This window comes from Oreochromis niloticus, linkage group LG11, assembly GCF_001858045.2.
Source record: "Oreochromis niloticus isolate F11D_XX linkage group LG11, O_niloticus_UMD_NMBU, whole genome shotgun sequence".
NCBI classification, from domain to species: Eukaryota; Metazoa; Chordata; class Actinopteri; order Cichliformes; family Cichlidae; genus Oreochromis; species Oreochromis niloticus.
In genome coordinates this window covers 34,053,360-34,074,561 of record NC_031976.2, presented here as the reverse complement: position 1 = coordinate 34,074,561, position 21,202 = coordinate 34,053,360, and the positions used below count along the sequence as shown (strand labels likewise).

The following is a 21,202-nucleotide window of genomic DNA, read 5'->3' as shown; positions in this document are numbered from 1 at the left end:
AGCTGTAGCACTGCAAGACTTGTCTATAAGGGGTGTAAAGAGCCAAACAAAATTGCCAGTTTTTCAATCTGAAATCATAATTAATCCCAGGCCTCACTGCATGTCTTTCCTCTGCTTTGCTTCTCCACATTTCCTGCTTCCTCTTCTGCTTGACCATCTCAGATTTGCCTCAAAATTTATGGTCAAAAGTTTGGATATATAATGATGTGATGATAATGATAATATGGATATATAATGATTGCTGTGAATTTTTAGCTTCATTTATCAAATACTTTTAAAGATTTATTTATTTTATTTTTTTTGCGCGGCCTGTCAACTCACTTCCAACATGTTTGTCGAGCTAGTTTTACTTGCTGCTATGCTGGACCTGACATGCAGTTCTGCATATGTGAACGGTTGTGTTGAAGTTATTCTACAGCTGGAGGAACTGACTGGAGAATTCCTCACAGAGTATATAATGATATATTTATGGAGCCTCGTGTGGAGCTCCTTGTGAATTTTTCCCCTACAACCAATACTACCACAGATAAAATTGCGGTGAACCCTCTGAAGGCTTACCTACCCAAACCTCATATATCCTGCAGAAAAGTCTAACTTTACGTTGTTTTTTTATATATGTCGGTTAAAATACATTTGTTTGTTTTTTCTTTTTGTCTTTTTTTCCCCAATTGCCAAGACTTCAGAGAACGAACAAACGGGTTGTCTGTGGTGCTTAAAACAAAAAGGGGTACCGAGAAGGTTTGACATCCAACTTTGGCACCTAAAGGTTCACCGCAAATCCACTCGTTTGCTTGCTAACTTTGTTGGTCTTACCTGCAATAAAATTGGCAGCAGATTAACTGAGTATTCTAGCAGACTTGTTGGTCTCCATGTACAATGTTTTCCCTGCATAGAAAAACGTATGGTGCCTTCCAAAGAGCCAAGAAATGAAGGAGAAAAATCAGCTGCATGGTAGACTGAACAGTTTAGTTACTAGTTCAGCTGTTCTTGGATGCCATCTTAGCTTTTCAAAACAAACATCATGGACACTACTTGGCTAACAACTTGTCATTTACAAGCTGTTGTCCAGTGAGCATTGCCTTCTCCTTTCTGACTCTAGTGGAGACCTTAATTGACAAAATGAATTTCATGTTGTACAGAGTGAGACTTCAAACCTGTTATTGAGGCAACAAATGTGGTTGAAAAATATTTAATTTAATCAATTAATTTAATTTAGGGTGTATTTTTTTTCCTTTAGTGTCTTCCTCGTGTGTCCTGTTCACCTAATCCACACTTAACCCAGCCAGGAATTCAAAGGTCACAAACAAACAAAAACTAAATGTGATATTTATAAAGCAGCTATTTTGTAGATGGTCACTGGTATAATATACTCTGGAATCATTATTTTGGTTGCAATCTGTCTATTGCAGTCAGAGGTAGGGCTGCTCAATTAATCGAATTTTAATCTAGATTACGATCTGGGCTTTCAACGATCATTAAAAATGACTGAGCCGATTATTAGCACCTCCCTCGTGCTTTACTCTCGCGCTGCTCCGTGTGGCAAATCGAGCGCACCTCTCTGCGTTTCGAACACGCGTCACAACAATTAAGAGGACCCGAGGGAAGCTTGGAAAGCTCGGAAAGCTAAGCAGAAGTTATTTGGAGAGGAGAGGATAATGGCTGCTGAAGAAAGAGTGCCATTGGTTGAAAAGAGGTAAAACGACTTCAGTGGTGTGGAAACATTATGGGTTCGCGGAGTCAGACGTGGATCAAATATTGTGCAGTATTTTGAAGTTCACTAAACATAGATGTTTACATTTTTCATTTATTTTTTATATTGCAAACATTTGCACTGTTATCGGTATTTGCACACTATTTTATACTATTTTTTGACAATCTTTAAAGCCATTATTCAATACATTGTTATTGTTAAATAAATATCGTCAAATAATCGAGATCTCAATTTCAGTGAAAATAATCGTGATTATCATTTTTGCCATAATCGAGCAGCCCTAGTCAGAGGTTCAGGTTTCTTTTTGTGGCAATGAAAAATGTGTGTTAGTAAAGAAAATCAGTGTGGGCATCTCTTAACAGTTTAGGTTTTGCTTTGGAGTATTTGTCAAACCACCAGACTGGTTGTAGAAAAGATAATATGTGGGCATGTGGGCTGTTCTTTTATCTTTATGTCACGTATGTGGGAGTGGTTTGATGTTATTGCTGCCTAATGTCTGAGGTGACCAGCTGATATGTGTTTGTTTATTGGTCTCTGAATAAGACCCACTGAATTTGTAGGCAAATTAGCTTAACGTGGGAGAATATAGCATTGATCTGGTTTAAGCAGAACCTTTTAACTACTTTCAGTGAGATTGTTGTGCTTAAAGTAAGCACAACAGTCCTAATCAACTACTTCAAATTAATTCAGATATGCAAGTCAGATGTATAAAGTGACTCAGTGCAAAACTGCAGAAAACACACGCATAAATGTTATGCATAGAACATTTTATATTAATCATAAATGAGACGATAACACAATTCTTTAAATGCATACAGAAAATGAATGTCAGATGTGTTTGAGCAACATATGAATTCTTTTTTACTAGAAACAGCTGCAATAAAATGGTAATAAATTCAGAATCATGTTGGAATGAAGGAAGCAATTGAACTTTCTAAAATTCACCAAGTCAGCAGACAAAGTGTGGTGTTTATGTGTGCGTTCTTTGGAATGGTTGCTGAGTCAGACAAAGTAAGGAGATGGGGAAGGAGCAGTTTGAGACGGGATCAGAGATTATTTATTTATTTAACAAAGTAGAATCTCAAAAAGCAATATATTATAACCCAAGATTTTACTCCGTGAGGTCTAATGAGGTAGTCATAGTCATACCACTACATCGATGCAACCTGCAGTGACTGTACCTTCAGGTACCTTTGTTTCCTCCTGTGCATTTATGGCTACTACTTCTTGCCACCATTTTTCATATTGACTGGAACCAACTGAGATCTCGAAGCTTAGGTGATTGCATTGTAACAGTATCACATTTTACATTTATAAACATTGTGAATTTGAAATATAAATTAAAGAAACTTGTGATTTTGCAATAAACAATAACAGTGCAAAGGAGTAGCAAATGGCCCAGTCTTTATATTTGGAGGAAGGATGAAAGATCCACTTCTATGAAGGAATGTCTCTGAGCATATGTCACTCCCACGCTCAGTTCCAGTTTATTTTTCCATCACTGGTCCTGCTGACTGTTTTACCAGAATTATTTTAGATACTAGATTGTCAAATATGATAAACATGAGGTGTAAAGCTCTGTATCGAGTTTCCTTTGTGGCGTAAAGGGTGTTTGGAGGTGAAATTCTTTTCAAGGCAAGAGACATAACTTCTCTGCGGAAATCTGGAGAAGCCTCAAAGATGAAACACTGAGTCATTATTTCCTTATGAGAATTAACCTGGCCTTCTCTTCCCTCCATAGGGTACTGATTGCCCTTTTGACTGTAAGCCACTATGTTGTTAACTCTCTGAAAAGAGGTCCGAATTCCAGTTTACCACTGTAGAAAAGAAGAGAAGTGCTGTGTTGTGGAAAGGGGGTCTTTGACCCTTTTTTTTGGAGTAGCATGAAAGGTCGCAAGCAGTGTTCATGGATTAAAGAAATGTCCTACATACTGATGGAAAATATTGTGGTGACCTTGGAATGAGATCTATTAATGGTAATGAATCAAAACTCAATTATGTTTGGTTGATGGCTGACATTTCTCTCAAGGTCCAGTAAATTCATACCAGCTATAAAGATAACAAGAAACCAGTTGCAGAAGGTTACATGGTCATGGGTAAAGGCTTAGAAAAAGGGCATTTGATGGTAAGAAGAAGAAGCCTATTGCTTCTCGTTTCATACAGCTCATATCTACAGGACAGGTATCATTTACAGTATGATTTTCACTGGTTTAAATTCATTACTAGCTTATTGTCATCACTTTGAATAGCAATTAGGAAACTGACTAATTACTCAGTGTTGGATTTTTTTCTTCTTTATCTTATTCTGAAAAGAACCATAACAAATTAACTTTTTGTGAGGGCCTTACAGGAAATTGAACAGAAGTTACCCCTGTGTATCTGTCCTAGCGCTTGTTGTGTAATTCAATTGATTGAGCAGGCTGCCCTCACAATGTCATGAAAGATTGGTCAGGGTATCAGATAAGGTGATCAGTATGCCCCTTTAGGCATATTTGTTACTGTTGTTTTTAATATTATTACACTGCAGATAATGCTATCAACGGCTCTTTACAGTTCACACAGTTTAATAAAAAGTGACAGCTTTTGTCTAAAACTCAGTAAAGAATCAACCCTGTGGAATATTAACTTTCTGTACTATTAATAAGTAAAGATTCTTATTAATATCACAGAATTAACAGATTAATTTATTGTAACTGTGACTAATGTCTCAATCTAATATTGAGGAGATGATAGGCTGTCTATGCCCGGAGAGCTGATGATGTAAAGCCTGGAACAGCTCCATAGAGAACAGTTGGAAGAAAATGGTGGTAAGCAATTAACTCAGCCCACCCAAGGCAATTTTTTTCTTGTTAATTGTATCCTCTTCTTTTTCAGTGCTGAAAATGTTGCCATAAAAAGACTTAAGTGTCAAATTTGAGGAAAAATTTTAACTGTGTGGATTTTGTTGCACATTTTGGTTGATTGTCAGGAGAGCAAGTCCTTTGGATTGTGGGCTGTAGAACATTAAATTGTAACAAGATGAATATGCTTTTCACTTCACCTAACAGCTGTTTCTGATTGGTGTAGTTTGTATTTGGCAGATAAGAAGGGTTTCTGCTACAATGGTGGGTGAATCTACATTATATGGGCAAAAGTGAGGCTACACCTTTTAATCACTGAATTCATATGTTTCTTTCAGTCCCATTGCCACTGGTGTATAAAATCAAACACTGCCAAGTTCCAACAAGGAATGAGGAGTTGCAGTGCTCTGCTTGCTCAGTAACTGCAGAGTTTCCTAACCTCCTCTGGTATTAACATCAGCATACAAACTGTGCACTGGGAGCTTGATGGCGATGGGTTATCATGGCCAACAGGCATTGCCAAGCATTTGACAGAGTGATGTAAGTCACGCAGCCACTAGACTCTTGAAAAGTGAAAACATGTTCTGTGAATTGACAAATCATGCAGTCTGCATTTGGTGAATGTTAGAAAAACATCATCTGCCTTACTGCAGTATTCCAAGTGTAAAGCTTGGAGCAGGAGGGATAGTGGTATGAGGTTGTTTTTCTGGGTTTGTGCTGGACCTTTTGGTTCCAGTGAAGAGAAATCTTAATGCTTCAGTTTACCAGGAAATTTTGGACATTCCAGCATGACCCTGCCTTAGTACACAAAGCAAGGTTCACAAAACAATGGTTAGATGACTTTGGTATTTGGAAGAATGTGAGTGGCCCGCACAGTGCCCTGAACCCAACCCAAAATGCGATGTCATAAAAGCCTATGTATGTTTATTTTGTGCAAGTGGCTGTATGTACCAAAACAGTCCTAAATGGTATCCAAATGCACTTTTTGACTCAGGAGCCAAGTGGACTAGTAGATGGAAAAAGTCCATTGGCCAAAAATATTTTTAATACTTCAGAATTATAAATTGCCTTTTGATGTTGCATATTGATTAGTCGCACTACATGTTATGACCTACGCAGTATCATGTATTGAGATGCACCCACTGGATTGGCTGGTGACTAGAATTGGTGCGTTTTCAGCTGATTGACCAGGACCAGCTGATGACTATAACTGACTCTAACGATCCACTGCCATGTGCCAATGACCCGTCCACATCGCTGTAATCGTAAAAATCTGGACGCACAGCAGCTGTTAATGTGCTAGAGCAGCATCTGCCCTTTACTTGTTTTCACAGCTCTGCCAATCCCTATATAAACTTAGTATGCTCGGAAGTCTTTTCTCGCTTTGTGTGTGGCAGCAGTTTGGTAATGTTAACTGTTCAACATTTATTAAATCCAAGGCTGAGATGATCTCCTCAGCTCAGCTCACATTAGACCTTTCATGCACTGAATCAAGAATCTTCCTTTCTACAGCAGTCACCCTCCTTCGGATGCTTTGAACCCTGGTGTAGGGATGTGAGCTTAACCAAAATTTAAATCCATTTATAATTGCAGCATCCAACAACTATGAAGAAGACAATTGAGATAATTTTCAATTTTCAATTTTTTTTGTAATCATGTGTTGTTTTGCATCTTCTTTTTATCTTTCTTTGACAGCTATGTTCCTTTGCTCTTCGTTAAACCTCAAACACATCCCCCTACAGGATGTGGCAGGTTTAGATCAACTTTGATTACAAAGAGTCGTAAAAACCAGTTCAGCCCTTCGCACACACTTTGTTTTCAAGAAGCCCGGCAAGGACAAGCATAAAAAAAATGCCAGTTTTCCTTAAAAGTTCAACAAATGCACGATTGTGTCAAACACCCAGCTATGGTGTTAATTAATCTTGGTCTCAGAACATGCCAAAATAATTGCAAGTAGATTTTTTTTCCATAATTGATCAGCCCCATCATATTCCTTGATTTGACTGGCTAGTAATCATGTCTTGGCTGGAGAAGGCATAAAGGTGGAATAAAAGATGGAAATAAAATTTGTGACCTAAATGAGTCGAGGACATAACTAGAGTGCCCGTTAACAGGGTAGAGATTCTTAGTATAGTTCATTATGACTGTTTTGGTTAGCTTCTCACATGCTAGGTGTTGGACACCCTGTCCTGATTTACTCACACTTTGAGGGAGTTAAACATTACCCCTGTTGTATCCTAGGAAGGTTTGTTCTTACTTAAACTCTACTTAGTCTAAGAGAAGGGATGGGAATGGATGTCATTTGCCAATCTACAGCTGGAGCAAATTAATATATGATAGAAAATAGGTAATTCACTATTTTGAATGAAAAGATATGCTTGGTTGCAGATTTTAGATTTTCTTCTTCCACTAATCTCCTTGTCTGGTGAGTCAATTTTGGACAATGCCATGGATTATTATTTGCCCCTAAAAGAGTAGACAGTACAGTTATTGCAGGCTGCCATCTTTTGCGCAAACTGACAAAAAAGGCCACAGCTGATCAACCCGCTCCATGTCAGTTAGATTACACAACACAAAACCTCTTAGAGATTAAGAAATGGATGGTTGAAATACCCAACCGAAAAGTTCTTATTTTGGACCACTGCACAGAAAAACAAACAAACAGAAGACAAATACTTGCATAAATGAAAGGTGAATCTGTTAAACAGTATGGGAAAAATACAGCAGGTTGGCCTTTTTAAATACATATTCCTTTTTAATTTCAGCATGAAAAACTCGCGTGAAAAACAAGTTTTAGTCACAAGTTTCATTTATATTCACTCAGGAAATGGCAGAGCTGTTAGATTTATCTTGTGTTACCTCTTTCACACTTCATGTGACCAACAGACTCTTACCATATGGTACAGAAAAACAGCTGGGTCTGCACCAGGTCTGAATTCCTGTGGGATTTGACAGCAGTGCAGCTAGAGAACAAAAAGTCCCCATTTGCTAATTTTAATAAAACCGAATTCTCATTACTGGAAGATTGTGTATGTTTGTTGTTGTATACATACAGTATAGTGAGCTAATATCAGTTTAATTGCAATATAATATCTAATATCTTTCTTTATCTTAGTTAAAATATTTTTTTACTTAATAAAACCCAGTGGATTGTTTTGTTTTTGTTGATTTGCGTTGCGTGCACAAGCAGGAACAAGTCTGTTCTAGTTGTCCAACAAGTTTTTAGCATTGCCCCCAGGTGGTAACAGTGAGTTACATCAGGTAGTTTGTCGGGAAGCTCTGCAGCTCTTCTAGTCCCTTAGTGCTGCACAACTCAGCTAAAATATGCAAATATTTTTTTGTATTCAATATTTCTTTCCCTTGCTTTTACCGTTATCTGGTTATCTGGAAGCTGGCAAAACAACTAAAACTGAAGAATGCATTCCGAGCTGCCAGGCACGAGAAGATCGTATAGAGGGGCGCGATTGGATGTTGCTATGGAAACAGAGGACACATGGAAATCTGAAGACGACTACTAACAAAAATTTTAGTAGTTGTTTGGACCTCTGGACTAGACCTCATTTTATGTTTGGACAAAGTCTGCCACGTAACAAGTCAGCCACAACTATTTGGCAATGCTTTGTGAAAGGAGGGCGATCTTCAAAAAACAGTTCCTCTTGAATTTATTATTTATTTATTTGCACGAAATGGGTAATTTTTCCTCATTGTTTATATTTATTGCATATCTAACGCGATATACCCTGATATGGCCATATCTGAGCGAGGCTGATATCAGCTGTCCAGTACATCAGTTTTGGCTTTGTGTAAAGGTATTTGTACCCAGATGAAATTCATTTCATTCACTTAATTTTTGTTACTGTATATTTAAGCCTGTCCTGGCACAGAGCTAAAAGGTGATTTATGCTGCAGTGAGACTGAGGTGATGGTTGTTGTCGAGGATTTAGGTAGAACAGTAGAGGAAAGAGTAATGGGTCCCATGCGATGTCTTCAGTTGCACAGACAGTTCATAACTGCTCGCTGAGCCAGAAAAAAATGCAGTTTTCAGTCCATTAGGGAATTTAGACTCCTATGGGATCTTTGAGCAGTTGGACATATGCGGTCTTACTTAGTTCTCTCCCCCACTATCTTGCTGTCGACACACACACACACACACACACACAGATATCGAACATACACTGAAACCATACATAAAGGCTTAGAATTAACCTCCTTTTTCAGGGTGTCTGATGGTAATACCCAGGGTATTATCTCAGCATTGTGAAGCACAAACAAAACATTTAATATCTCATTTATGTTCTACTGTCGTGCCCTAACAATGCAGCACGGCTTTCCTTCTCTCAAAAAAAGTAATATAGTAATAAAAGTAAAAAGCCAAACCATCTGTAATAAGCATAATGAAATGAGGCTTAATGCAGAATATTTCTCAAAAATGAGAAACTTGAACCTCGATTGTCCTGTTGTGTATTGTTCGGTTGCAGAGGATTCAAAGAAGGGATGACTAATAGCGTGGCACGGTCATGTATTTTGGATGCTTACCCAAGAAAATAATGTTTCTGTGTTTGCTTACAGTCCTTGTTACCACACAGTGATGTTAAACAGACTGAGCGGGGGTTAGATAAGGTTGATAAGTACTGAATACAGCTTGTACTTACTGGTGCTATAATGTCTTGCTCATGAAATATATTTACACCCATACTTTTCTAACATATGGTCCTGTGGAACTTTTCTACTCTAATGAAGTTACAGCCCTTAATTGTTGACCACGGATCCCAAATAAAGGTCCTTTAAATCTGACTAAAAGCCAGCAGGGAAAGAAAGATCACCATCTTTCTTGTAACTGTTAACATTACGGGGAAATTGTAGCTAGCTTGATCTGGTGCTGTGCTTTGACTTGGCAAAGAAACAGATGAACAGAGATAAGTGATGGAGATTAATATGTACCCTATAAAACAAATAAATGTAGTTATAAATAGCCCATCTGATCATGATTATGTTGTCTTTTAAACACCATGTAAGGCTAAATGAAGCTGCACTTGCAACGGAAAATATTGTGGATCACCTGACTGAAAAAAGACTGTTGCATAACAGTTTTTTTTCTAAGGAAACATTAAATAGTAAGACAAGGGTGCTTTGGCAATCTATACCTATTGTAGTGCACTGGGTGTGTGCAGTATTTTTATCTCCCTATACTGACTGTATTATGGTTACTGCCTACTGATGACTATCCTAAAATCCACCTTTTTGCCCAGATCAGAAGGATTATGTAAGAATTCCCAGTTTAGGTTAGGGCAAGAACTGACCTTAAGCAACAGACTGCAAAATAAGCTCCATCCATGATTGTTACAGGGGCACAAGATAAGAGTCAGTGTCTGTTTTGTTATACTCCAACACACAGATGCTGATGAATCAATTTGGAAAAAAAATTACATTATATAATTGTTTCGGTCTGTGTTTCATCTCAGAAGCGCCTACTGACAGATTTGCTTGATCGGCTTGATCATTTCTGTTATGTAAGATGTTTATTACTACGCTTGGTTGTATAGATGGTTTTTATGTTGTAGAAGATTTTGTTTCAGCCGTCCATCCTCATCATTCCAGCTACTTTGACATCTTAATTGTACAAACTAATAAACAATTTCACTGAGAGTGGGCTGTCGGCAGCAGGGAGAACTATCAGGAGTGTCCATTGCTTTTGCTGCATCTTGACCTCTATATACATGATGTAATAATGAGTAGCCAATCCCTTTGTGCCTCTAAAAACAATAGCATTTCGCTCATTCAGTCATTGGATTAAAAGAAAATAAAGGTTGATGTTTCTACTGGAATGCATTGGAACGTAGTCTAGTTACATCATATAGCTGAACAATGCTGCCACAGGATGATTAATAAGGGTGTGGGTTTTTCTAAAATTGTGAAATGACTTCAAATAATGTCAAGTGTAAAATGCTGTTGTACTGAAGGAAACTGCTGCGATGGAAAGAGCAGGGTTCATTGAAAATGTCAGACGTGTGACTGCTGTAGATGACTGGATTCGTGTGGGCGATACTCTCCTAAGGGAGATTCCTTGTTGTATCTGTATAATACACAGCGACAGGTGCCTTAAGTCAACCAACAAGGTTGCTGCTGTTGGACCAAGAAGGAAGACTATCTGGGCAAACAGTATGTCAGAGTGGGCAGCATACTGGTAGGAACGTAGAGCTACATCAGTTGGGTGCTGTATTTAGATTTTTCTTGAGTTGGAAAGAAATTGTGCTACAGGTCTACTAGAGGGATTGATGACTTAACCTGGGGGAAAAAACAAAATAGTGAACCACATGGAACAGTACTTTTTTAAATATGTGATTTAAGTAAGCCTAGACTGGCATTATCCTTTTAAAGTTAGACCTTGATAATCACTGCGTACTTTCATATCTTCGTTGTTGTTTCCTGTACTTTAAATGAAAAGATTTCTATTGATACACAGTGTTTTTCTTTTTCTCTGCAGGATGGAAAACAGCGGAAGGAAAGAAAGAAGACTGTCTCATTCAGCAGCATGCCCACTGAGAAGAAGATTAGTAGTGCAAGTGATTGCATCAGTGCCATGGTGGATGGCTCTGAGCTCAAAAAAGTGCGATCCAATTCGCGCATTTACCATCGCTACTTTCTCCTTGATGCCGACATGCAGTCTTTGAGATGGGAGCCTTCAAAGAAGGAAATAGACAAGGCAAAAATCGATGTAAAATCTATCAAAGAGGTTCGGACAGGCAAAAACACAGATACTTTTAGAACTAATGGAACCTATGATCAGATATCAGAGGACTGTGCTTTCTCTGTCATTTTTGGGGAGAACTATGAGTCCCTAGACTTGGTGGCGAACACTGCAGATGTAGCCAACACGTGGGTCACAGGGCTGAGGTACCTGATATCCTATGGGAAACATACCTTAAATATGATTGAGAGCAGTCAGAACAACATGCGCTCATCGTGGTTAGGTGAGCTTTTTGATGAGGAGGATACTACAAACAGCAAGCAACTTTCTATATGCACTGCTGTGCAGCTGGTCAAAAAGTTGAATCCAGGACTCAAAAATGTGAAAATAGAATTGAAATTCAAGGAGCTGCATAAAGTTAAGGACAAATCAGGTTCGGATGTGACAAAAGAGGAGTTCATTGAAGTCTTTCACGATCTTTGTACCAGACCAGAAATATATTTTCTCTTTGTTCAGTTTTCCAGTAATAAAGAATTTCTTGATACCAAGGACTTAATGATATTTCTGGAGGCAGAACAGGGAATGGCACAAGTCAGCGAAGAGACCAGCTTTGAGGTAATTCAGAATTATGAGCAATCGAAAGAAGGCCAGCTCAAAGGTTGGCTGTCTTTGGACGGATTCTCTAACTATCTTATGTCCTCAGAGTGCCATATATTTGACCCTGAACATAAATCAGTCTGCCAAGACATGAACCAACCCTTGTCCCACTACTACATCAATGCATCACACAACACCTATCTGATAGAAGATCAGTTCAGAGGCCCCTCTGATGTGACAGGCTATATCCGTGCTCTCAAGATGGGCTGCCGCAGCGTAGAGCTGGATGTGTGGGACGGACCTGATAATGAACCTGTAATTTACACTGGTCACACAATGACCTCACAGATAGTTTTTCGCAGTGTCATTGATGTTATTAACAAATATGCCTTTGTTGCCTCTGAGTTTCCATTGATACTGTGCTTAGAAAACCACTGCTCCTTGAAGCAACAGAGAGTCATGTTCCAGCACCTAAAGAAAATCCTTGGAGACAAGCTCCACCTAGATCCTCCAAAACCTGAGGACTGTTACCTTCCGTCTCCTAATGAACTGAAGGGGAAGATCCTACTGAAGGGTAAGAAGTTGGGCACAAACTGCACTGCTTCAGAAGGTGAGGTGACAGATGAGGATGAGGGGGCAGAGATGTCTCAAAGGATGAGCATTGAGACTGCTGAACAACAGACAGTTGCACTCAAGAAATTTCAGCTGTCCAAGGACCTCTCTGATCTGGTGACTTTGTGCAAGTCTGTGGAGTTCAAAGACTTCCCAACATCTTTCCAGAAACAAAAGCATTGGGAGCTGTGCTCTTTCAATGAAGTCTTTGCCAGTCGCTGTGCTAGTGAATTCCCAGGTGACTTTGTTAACTATAACAAGAAGTTCCTAGCACGGGTTTACCCTAGTCCCATGCGGATTGACTCCAGCAACATGAATCCACAAGATTTCTGGAAGTGTGGCTGTCAGATTGTAGCAATGAACTACCAGACTCCTGGCCTGATGATGGATTTAAACATTGGCTGGTTCCGTCAGAATGGGAACTGTGGCTATGTTCTGCGTCCAGCGATCATGAGGGAGCAGGTTTCATATTTCAGCGCCAACACTAAAGATTCAGTGCCTGGTGTTTCTCCACAGCTCTTGCACATCAAGATTATCAGTGGACAAAACTTCCCAAAACCCAAAGGCTCAGGTGCCAAAGGAGACGTAGTAGATCCCTACGTGTATGTCGAAATACACGGCATTCCCGCCGACTGCGCTGAGCAAAGGACTAAAACGGTCAACCAAAACGGGGACAACCCTCTGTTTGACGAGAGCTTCGAGTTTCAGATAAACCTCCCTGAACTTGCAATGGTGCGCTTTGTAGTGCTGGATGACGACTATATCGGCGATGAGTTTATCGGTCAATACACAATCCCGTTTGAGTGTCTGCAGCCAGGTTTCCGCCATGTTCCGCTGCAGTCTCTGACAGGGGAAGTCCTGCCACATACCTTATTGTTTGTTCATGTGGCAATAACCAATCGAAGAGGAGGCGGCAAACCTCACAAAAGGGGGCTGTCTGTACGAAAAGGCAAGAGGAGTAGAGAGTATGCAAGCATGAGGGTGCTATTGATCAAAGCTCTGGATGATGTCTTCAAAACAGCCATTCAGCCACTGAGAGAGGCAACAGACCTCAGAGAAAACATGCAGGTAAGGCATCAAGTATTGATTTTTTTTTTTTCCCACCCTTTTTTTGTGTGATTAATTAGACTGGGTCTGAATTAACAGTGTCATCCAAGATATATTTTGTACTGCATGGATATGCATGGAGAGTTTATGTCTGAACATGTCTGAACAGTAGACTGAACATAATCTATTAATTATAACTAGATTTAATACAAAACATCTAAAGTAATTTAAAAGACTTCATCTTTGGAAAGGAAACACAAAAACCACCACCCTGGACTGAATTAGATTGACCAAGTCCTTATGTGTGTCAAAGAATGGAGAGAAACGAGCAAACATAATGGCGAGATCCATGTTTTAACGATCCATGTTATAGAAGTTATTCATAACTTCTATTGTGTAAACTGGACCACATTTTTTTTTAATGGTACCAGTGATGGAAAACAATATAAAGCTGTTTGTTTTAACTGCTTAGCTTTAACCCACAGTATTTAATGGACTCCAGTCCAGACATACTTACTGTGATCCCTCTTTTCAGAAAAAGAGACATTTATGTCGTTGTTCAAGCTTTCAAAGAAATGCAAAGGGCTGCATAGGAAATACACTGCTCGAGTGTCTCTGCACTGTGGATGGTCTCAGGTTGTGTTTCTTCAGGCGTTGTATTAGGCTTTATTTTGGTAGCGTTGTTTACATTGCGGTCATTGTGTGATAACAAGCCACTGGCCTTGTGATTATAACACATCTTGGCCCTCCTGCCAGTTTTTCCCTCTGGTTGTTTATGTGGGATTTAAATTTGGCCTTTCACAGGAAGGTTAGGGTATCTGTGTCTCTGTGTGTGTCTGTGTGTCTTTGTGAACCTGGTGTCAGCGCAAAAGGATTGAGTGTTTATGAGTGGCTAATAAGAGCCAAAATGAAAGTTCCCACAGGTAATGAATGAGCTTCCAGCCACTTCCTTTGAGAAAGTGCTGTTCTGTGTGGTTGTGGGGCAGATGAAGGGCATATTTTCGAAAGCTGGAATATTAGGTTCCTTTCCTTTTTAGACTTTTTGTAATGCTTATGCCATTTGATGTATGTTTTGCTTGGCATGCCAGTGTAAACCAGCATAATTTCATGCAAGCCCCACTGTAATTACGCTTTCTCTACTCTCTGCAGAATGCCATAGCGTCCTTTAAAGAGCTGTGCGGCCTTTCAGCGGTGGCTAACCTGAAGCAGTGCATCTTGGCCCTTTCCCCTCGACTGACTGGGCCTGACAATAACCCCCTTCTGGTGTTCAACCTCACTGAGCAGTACCCCAACTTAGAGCCTCAAGGCCTGCTACCGGAGGTCCTAAAGAAAGTCGTTACCACATATGACATGGTGAGCAGTTTTTTTCCATGATTCATTCACTTTACTACACAGTAGTAACTCTAGTGAATCTCATAAATTACAGTAAATAAAAAGAGGAGAGAGGCATTCGGTTCCATGACCTGAAATAATGCCTAGAAACAAAGTAGCAGACATAATTTAATCTCTTGTCGTCTGGATCTAAGTGTGTTCTGTCTTTGTTGTCCAAACTCGTGGTTCTTTTGCAGTGCATAGAAAAGAAAACTTAATTTGGATTTGGCAGCAACCCATTCTACTCATGCATGCTTTTGCCATCAACAGGAAGGGATGATCTAACCAGGCAAACCAACGCCAATCAGATCAATACTTGGCTTTACTTGACTTAATGGGGACACACAGAGATGGTTAGGTAACAGGGCTGGAGTTCTGTTAAGTAATAAAATCAATGTTTACAAGTTATGCAACATGCCATTGAGGCTATTCCCAGCTACACCATTAACCTTAAAACACGATGTTCTCTGACATTGATTCTTGGCACAACATGAACAAGGAGGCAAAAGCGATTTTCTAGCAAAAGCACAGCAACAAGAGAAACAATTTTGTCTCTGATTTGAAAACTTAATAACCACATAGATTAGGTATCAACATTCAAGAAAAGAAAGTCCTAAATCTTTTTTTTAAACCAGGCGGTAAACATGATTTTTACTGCTGGAAAGATGGACATGTTAATACAAGACTGGCTTACTTCTGGAACCAGTCCCATGTGGCCATTAGAGAAACTCCATTCTTGGCTCTTTTGCCTTTAGGTTCAACTCTTGATTCAAATAAGGGGTACACACACCTGTGCTTTTGCATTATTTGTTATCCAAATGATACATTATGCATTAAACACTAAAAAAATGGAAATGGCAAAAGCTTCATACCTTGCAACTCAAGGACGAACATAGGATTCAGATGCAGACCGATTAAGGTGACCCCTCTGCTCTATTCAGACATGAGAATGGAAAGCTAGGTAATTGGCCCTGATGGAAGGAGCGCCAGGAAAATTGAGTTGGAGAGGAAGAAAGAAGAAAATGACGGGTGTTTGGGAACTAAAATCAAATAAATTAAGATCAAGGGCTTAAGTGGTGTGAAGCTGCAGGCCTTGATCATCAGCAGAGTGCCAGAAGTGATGGCAAGCACAAAGGTGTGGCGGCAAAAGATGAGCTGACAAGTGCATACGCGTAAGAAAAAAGAGGAGATGCAACCTTAAAATAATGTTAAATAATGTATGGATAAGTACAATTAGAAATTCAGGTAGTGTGTCAAAATCCACTGCAGGGAGTAGCCAGGCTTTCAGCTCCTAATTGGCAAAAACAGAATGTGGGTCTCAATGCTGCCCATTTGTGTGCTAAGAGAAAGAGCTGGAGAGACTCGGTAGTATGCCAGCTCGAGCTCTTAGGTAATATGGTCTGATTTCTGTTTGTACTTGCAATAGATTAACTAAGGGCACAGAGTGTAGATGGAGAAAATACAAAGTCTTTGAAACACCGAACCAAGGGGACTTCAAAACCCTTATGTTAGGCTTTTATTGGGGAATAAACTTTGTTCTACCATGGTTGTGTTAGGATGTCTGTAACCGCATACATCAAACAAGACTCATTAACACAATATTTTTAATAACATTAAATTGATGGTTGTTCACAATATATTCTCTTTTTAGTTTTAGTTTGCAGAAATGTATCATTAAACTAACGTCACCTTGAAAATAAAAGACTGTTTGTGTCTTTGTTAATGTGGGTGGTAATAATAATAATAACGATGGCCATAACATTTAGAGGATGCAGTTTAGTGTGCAAATAGGGAGCAGTCCACCCACTTACCTTACTAGAATATGCCTTTAAAGACGTTTGATTTGCTGTGTCTGCCACCAAGACAGTAATTTCTTTACCCATCAGGAAAGTAATCACAGTGTGTGAGGCAGCTCTAAGTGCCGCAACTGCAGCTGCAGAGTGAGACAAACAGCCACAGTCACTTAGTCATGACTGCCTGTAGAAGAACATGGTGAGTCACCATATGGGTTTGTGCAATGGTGTCTGTCCCCCATACTGAGCACAGTATCAGGCAATGACTCTGCATAGTCATGCTTGGGGGGGCGGGGGGGGGGGACTGCACGTTTATATTTATCTTTAGAAAAACGTCTGCTGCGTCCTCACTCATTTTCTTAGAGTGCGTTAGAAAAAACAGCAGCTCAGGCCGTGACAAGTCTGTCGACATGCTCATAAAGGATAAGGCTGGCATTATTTCAGATTTTCCTTATTAACACATCTGAAAAGACCAAAACAGTAGGAAAAAAACAAAGCCCTCTAATTTCATGGATTATACACCCTCGATTCCTTTCCTCATATCCTCCCTTCTCATCTTAGTCCCTCCCACCAGAGATGTGAGGAGAGAAGAATCGAGGCAACGGGGATTCAACAAAATGAGACATCCTCGCCTCTCAGCCATCAATTTAAAGTGATCCAGAATAAATAAGGCACCGCAGCAACATAAATTTTGTTGTAGTCCAACTACTGCTGTATTTTATTGATTCAGATATGTGATCACATGATGCAATTCACAACGTAGTGCAATGTGACAGGGTAGGCTGTCATGCAGGTGATTAACCGAATTGCAAATAAATGAAACAGCATGCAAGTGCAAAGATCCAGTTGTTTGTGGTGTCGTCGTGTCACCTGGGATTGTAAAGGTAAGCTGTGTGCTGTGCCTTTTACATTCTGATGGTAAAATCGCTTCTGTGCATCCTCGAGTATTACTCCTCTCTCCTCTGTCCTTGAGAGGTATGTTAGGAATGAAGGCATCCTTCAGTGTGGTGTCCAGTGATGGATTTTGGAGTCACAGGCAGGAGGACAGAGAAGATGATGAGGCACCAAATAGAGAAATGAGAAAAGCCTAATGTGCTTCTGGAAGGAAGTTATATGGTAGCAAAATGTCCCATAGTTTTGATTTTGTTTAAAGAGACAGCTTTAATAAATACAAACCAGGTCTGTGGCACTTTTTCAAATTCTTCTTTACGTATTTTTTTGTGACTCGGCAACAAAATTCAGTTGCGGATCAAAATTTTGGCGACCGCTGAGTAACGTATGGTCGGCGTACAGGGAGTGCAGAATTATTAGGCAAATGAGTATTTTGTCCACATCATCCTCTTCATGCATGTTGTCTTACTCCAAGCTGTATAGGCTCGAAAGCCTACTACCAATTAAGCATATTAGGTGATGTGCATCTCTGTAATGAGAAGGGGTGTGGTCTAATGACATCAACACCCTATATCAGGTGTGCATAATTATTAGGCAACCTCCTTTCCTTTGGCAAAATGGGTCAAAAGAAGGACTTGACAGGCTCAGAAAAGTCAAAAATAGTGAGATATCTTGCAGAGGGATGCAGCAGTCTTAAAATTGCAAAGCTTCTGAAGCGTGATCATCGAACAATCAAGCGTTTCATTCAAAATAGTCAACAGGGTCGCAAGAAGCGTGTGGAAAAACCAAGGCGCAAAGTAACTGCCCATGAACTGAGAAAAGTCAAGCGTGCAGCTGCCAAGATGCCACTTGCCACCAGTTTGGCCATATTTCAGAGCTGCAACATCACTGGAGTGCCCAACAGCACAAGGTGTGCAATACTCAGAGACATGGCCAAGGTAAGAAAGGCTGAAAGACGACCACCACTGAACAAGACGCACAAGCTGAAACGTCAAGACTGGGCCAAGAAATATCTCAAGACTGATTTTTCTAAGGTTTTATGGACTGATGAAATGAGAGTGAGTCTTGATGGGCCAGATGGATGGGCCCGTGGCTGGATTGGTAAAGGGCAGAGAGCTCCAGTCCGACTCAGACGCCAGCAAGGTGGAGGTGGAGTACTGGTTTGGGCTGGTATCATCAAAGATGAGCTTGTGGGGCCTTTTCGGGTTGAGGATGGAGTCAAGCTCAACTCCCAGTCCTACTGCCAGTTTCTGGAAGACACCTTCTTCAAGCAGTGGTACAGGAAGAAGTCTGCATCCTTCAAGAAAAAAATGATTTTCATGCAGGACAATGCTCCATCACACGCGTCCAAGTACTCCACAGCGTGGCTGGCAAGAAAGGGTATAAAAGAAGAAAAACTAATGACATGGCCTCCTTGTTCACCTGATCTGAACCCCATTGAGAACCTGTGGTCCATCATCAAATGTGAGATTTACAAGGAGGGAAAACAGTACACCTCTCTGAACAGTGTCTGGGAGGCTGTGGTTGCTGCTGCACGCAATGTTGATGGTGAACAGATCAAAACACTGACAGAATCCATGGATGGCAGGCTTTTGAGTGTCCTTGCAAAGAAAGGTGGCTATATTGGTCGCTGATTTGTTTTTGTTTTGTTTTTGAATGTCAGAAATGTATATTTGTGAATGTGGAGATGTTATATTGGTTTCACTGGTAAAAATAAATCATTGAAATGGGTATATATTTGTTTTTTGTTAAGTTGCCTAATAATTATGCACAGTAATAGTCACCTGCACACACAGATATCCCCCTAAAATAGCTAAAACTAAACACAAACTAAAAACTACTTCCAAAAACATTCAGCTTTGATATTAATGAGTTTTTTGGGTTCATTGAGAACATGGTTGTTGTTCAATAATAACATTATTCCTCAAAAATACAACTTGCCTAATAATTCTGCACTCCCTGTATGCTGAACATGACACGCGAAGCAGACACAAACAGAAAACATAATATTGCATTGCAGGATGATGATGAGATGAAGATAATATACACGAAAATCCAAAGAACTGTTAATAATCAGTGTATGAGTGATAATATTTGTGCAAAGTTTTGTTCAGATTAAGCACCAGTTAAGGATGAGGTGGGACTGCGTCATTACAGTAAGACTGTCAGAGCAGTGAATTACAGCCTCTGTTGGATTAAGTACTATATATTTTTCCCTCTATCCCTCTCTGTACGGGCCTCCCTGATTGCCCTCTTCTCTGGGATCTGGCTGGCAGGCTCCAAAGATCGATGTTGGGGCCACAGTGATGCTTGTTTTTGGCTCTGTCTCTCCAATCTCTGCAATAAAACCCTGTTTATCATTCCTTAATTTCAATGTTGGCAGCTGAGCCGGCCGCCTGGCTTCGCAGCACAACCTCTCTATGCTTAAGTCACACCGGGAGTGAACAAGTCAATTACGACCATGCAGCATTAGGGTATAAATAGCATCCCCATCAGATGAAAAAATTTAAGCTATTACTAAAATAATTGTGGCAAAAGATCCAGATGGTCTGCCAGGCACCCTGTTTACTCCATGCTTATTTACCCCCGTCTCTGACAGCCTACATATGCACCATTAACCTCCTGAAACAACATGCTGCTGCCGTCTTCCTTGTGTTAAAAAAAGCTTTTTCGTTATTTATTTATTTATTTTTTTTGTTTACTGTTAGGAAGAAGCAGCGCTGGCATTTAATATGTAAATGGATTGCCACAAGAGTTTAAACAGTCTGCAGGTCAGCAGAGTTTGTGCACTCAATTAGGGGTGCGCATAAGACCAGAGGAGCTAAACTTAGCATCTGTCGCAGCTGCAGCTTCACAGAGAACACAGTAATGGTGTTGCTGCTTCAGAATGACTGACATGTTTTTAATTGAAATGACCTTAATTATCAGCACTTCCTTTGAAAAAAATACTTTCCAACCAAAGTAAGATTTGCACATATATATTTTTCTCATTTAAAACAAGACTCTGTTGGTGTTTTAGGAAAGAAAAGTAACTTTTAATAAACAACCTAATTGCTTGTGTCTCCTACCCTCTAATTTTGGCTTTCAAAAATGCAATTTAGCAGCCTTGCCCACTCACATCCCCTGTAATAACAACTTGTTTTCTGAGCACTCCCTGGATAGAAACTGCCTGCTAGCAGACAGACTGCTTCCTGCTTTGTTGTGGGATGCTAGTTTTTGCTGATGTGGAAACTAAAGGCAAATGTGAGCAAATATGTTTGTGTGCTTTCAGGTAATCCAGACCAGCAAGGCGCTGCTAGAGAGCTCAGAGGGGGTGTACGAGAGAATCCTCCAAACCCAAAAAGCAGGTAAGATACAGTCACACAGGAGGAGGAAAACCCTTAAAAGGCAGAATTTCCTGACACCATTAACCAGCATCTGAGTGTTTGCCTGTGGCCCCATGTTGCCTCTGAAGCCACAGAGGTGACATGGGATCAGTCAATATGAATTAATTAGAATTTTCTTATTTGCATCAGTGGAATTACCATTTGATTCATGTTCATTAATGTGATCCAGTCACTGTTTCTCTTTGAAAAGCTGCCATTCAAATAGAGGTGTTTAATTCACACCTGTAAGAGCCTCTGTCCTGTATTCTGATTACCTGGTTCGAGAC

The 21,202-nt window shown here is 40.0% G+C and overlaps 1 protein-coding gene across 1 annotated transcript in view; it reads left to right on the top strand.

Moving 5' to 3' along the window:
- plcl2 (phospholipase C like 2) overlaps positions 1-21,202 on the top strand; it is a 43,651-nt gene that overhangs the window by 11,666 nt on the left and 10,783 nt on the right. Inside the window, exons 2-4 of the mRNA XM_013268411.3 lie at positions 11,036-13,516; positions 14,645-14,848; positions 20,822-20,897. Of these exons, the coding sequence (XP_013123865.1) occupies positions 11,036-13,516; positions 14,645-14,848; positions 20,822-20,897 (2,761 nt within the window). The remainder of the gene's footprint in view (positions 1-11,035; positions 13,517-14,644; positions 14,849-20,821; positions 20,898-21,202) is intronic.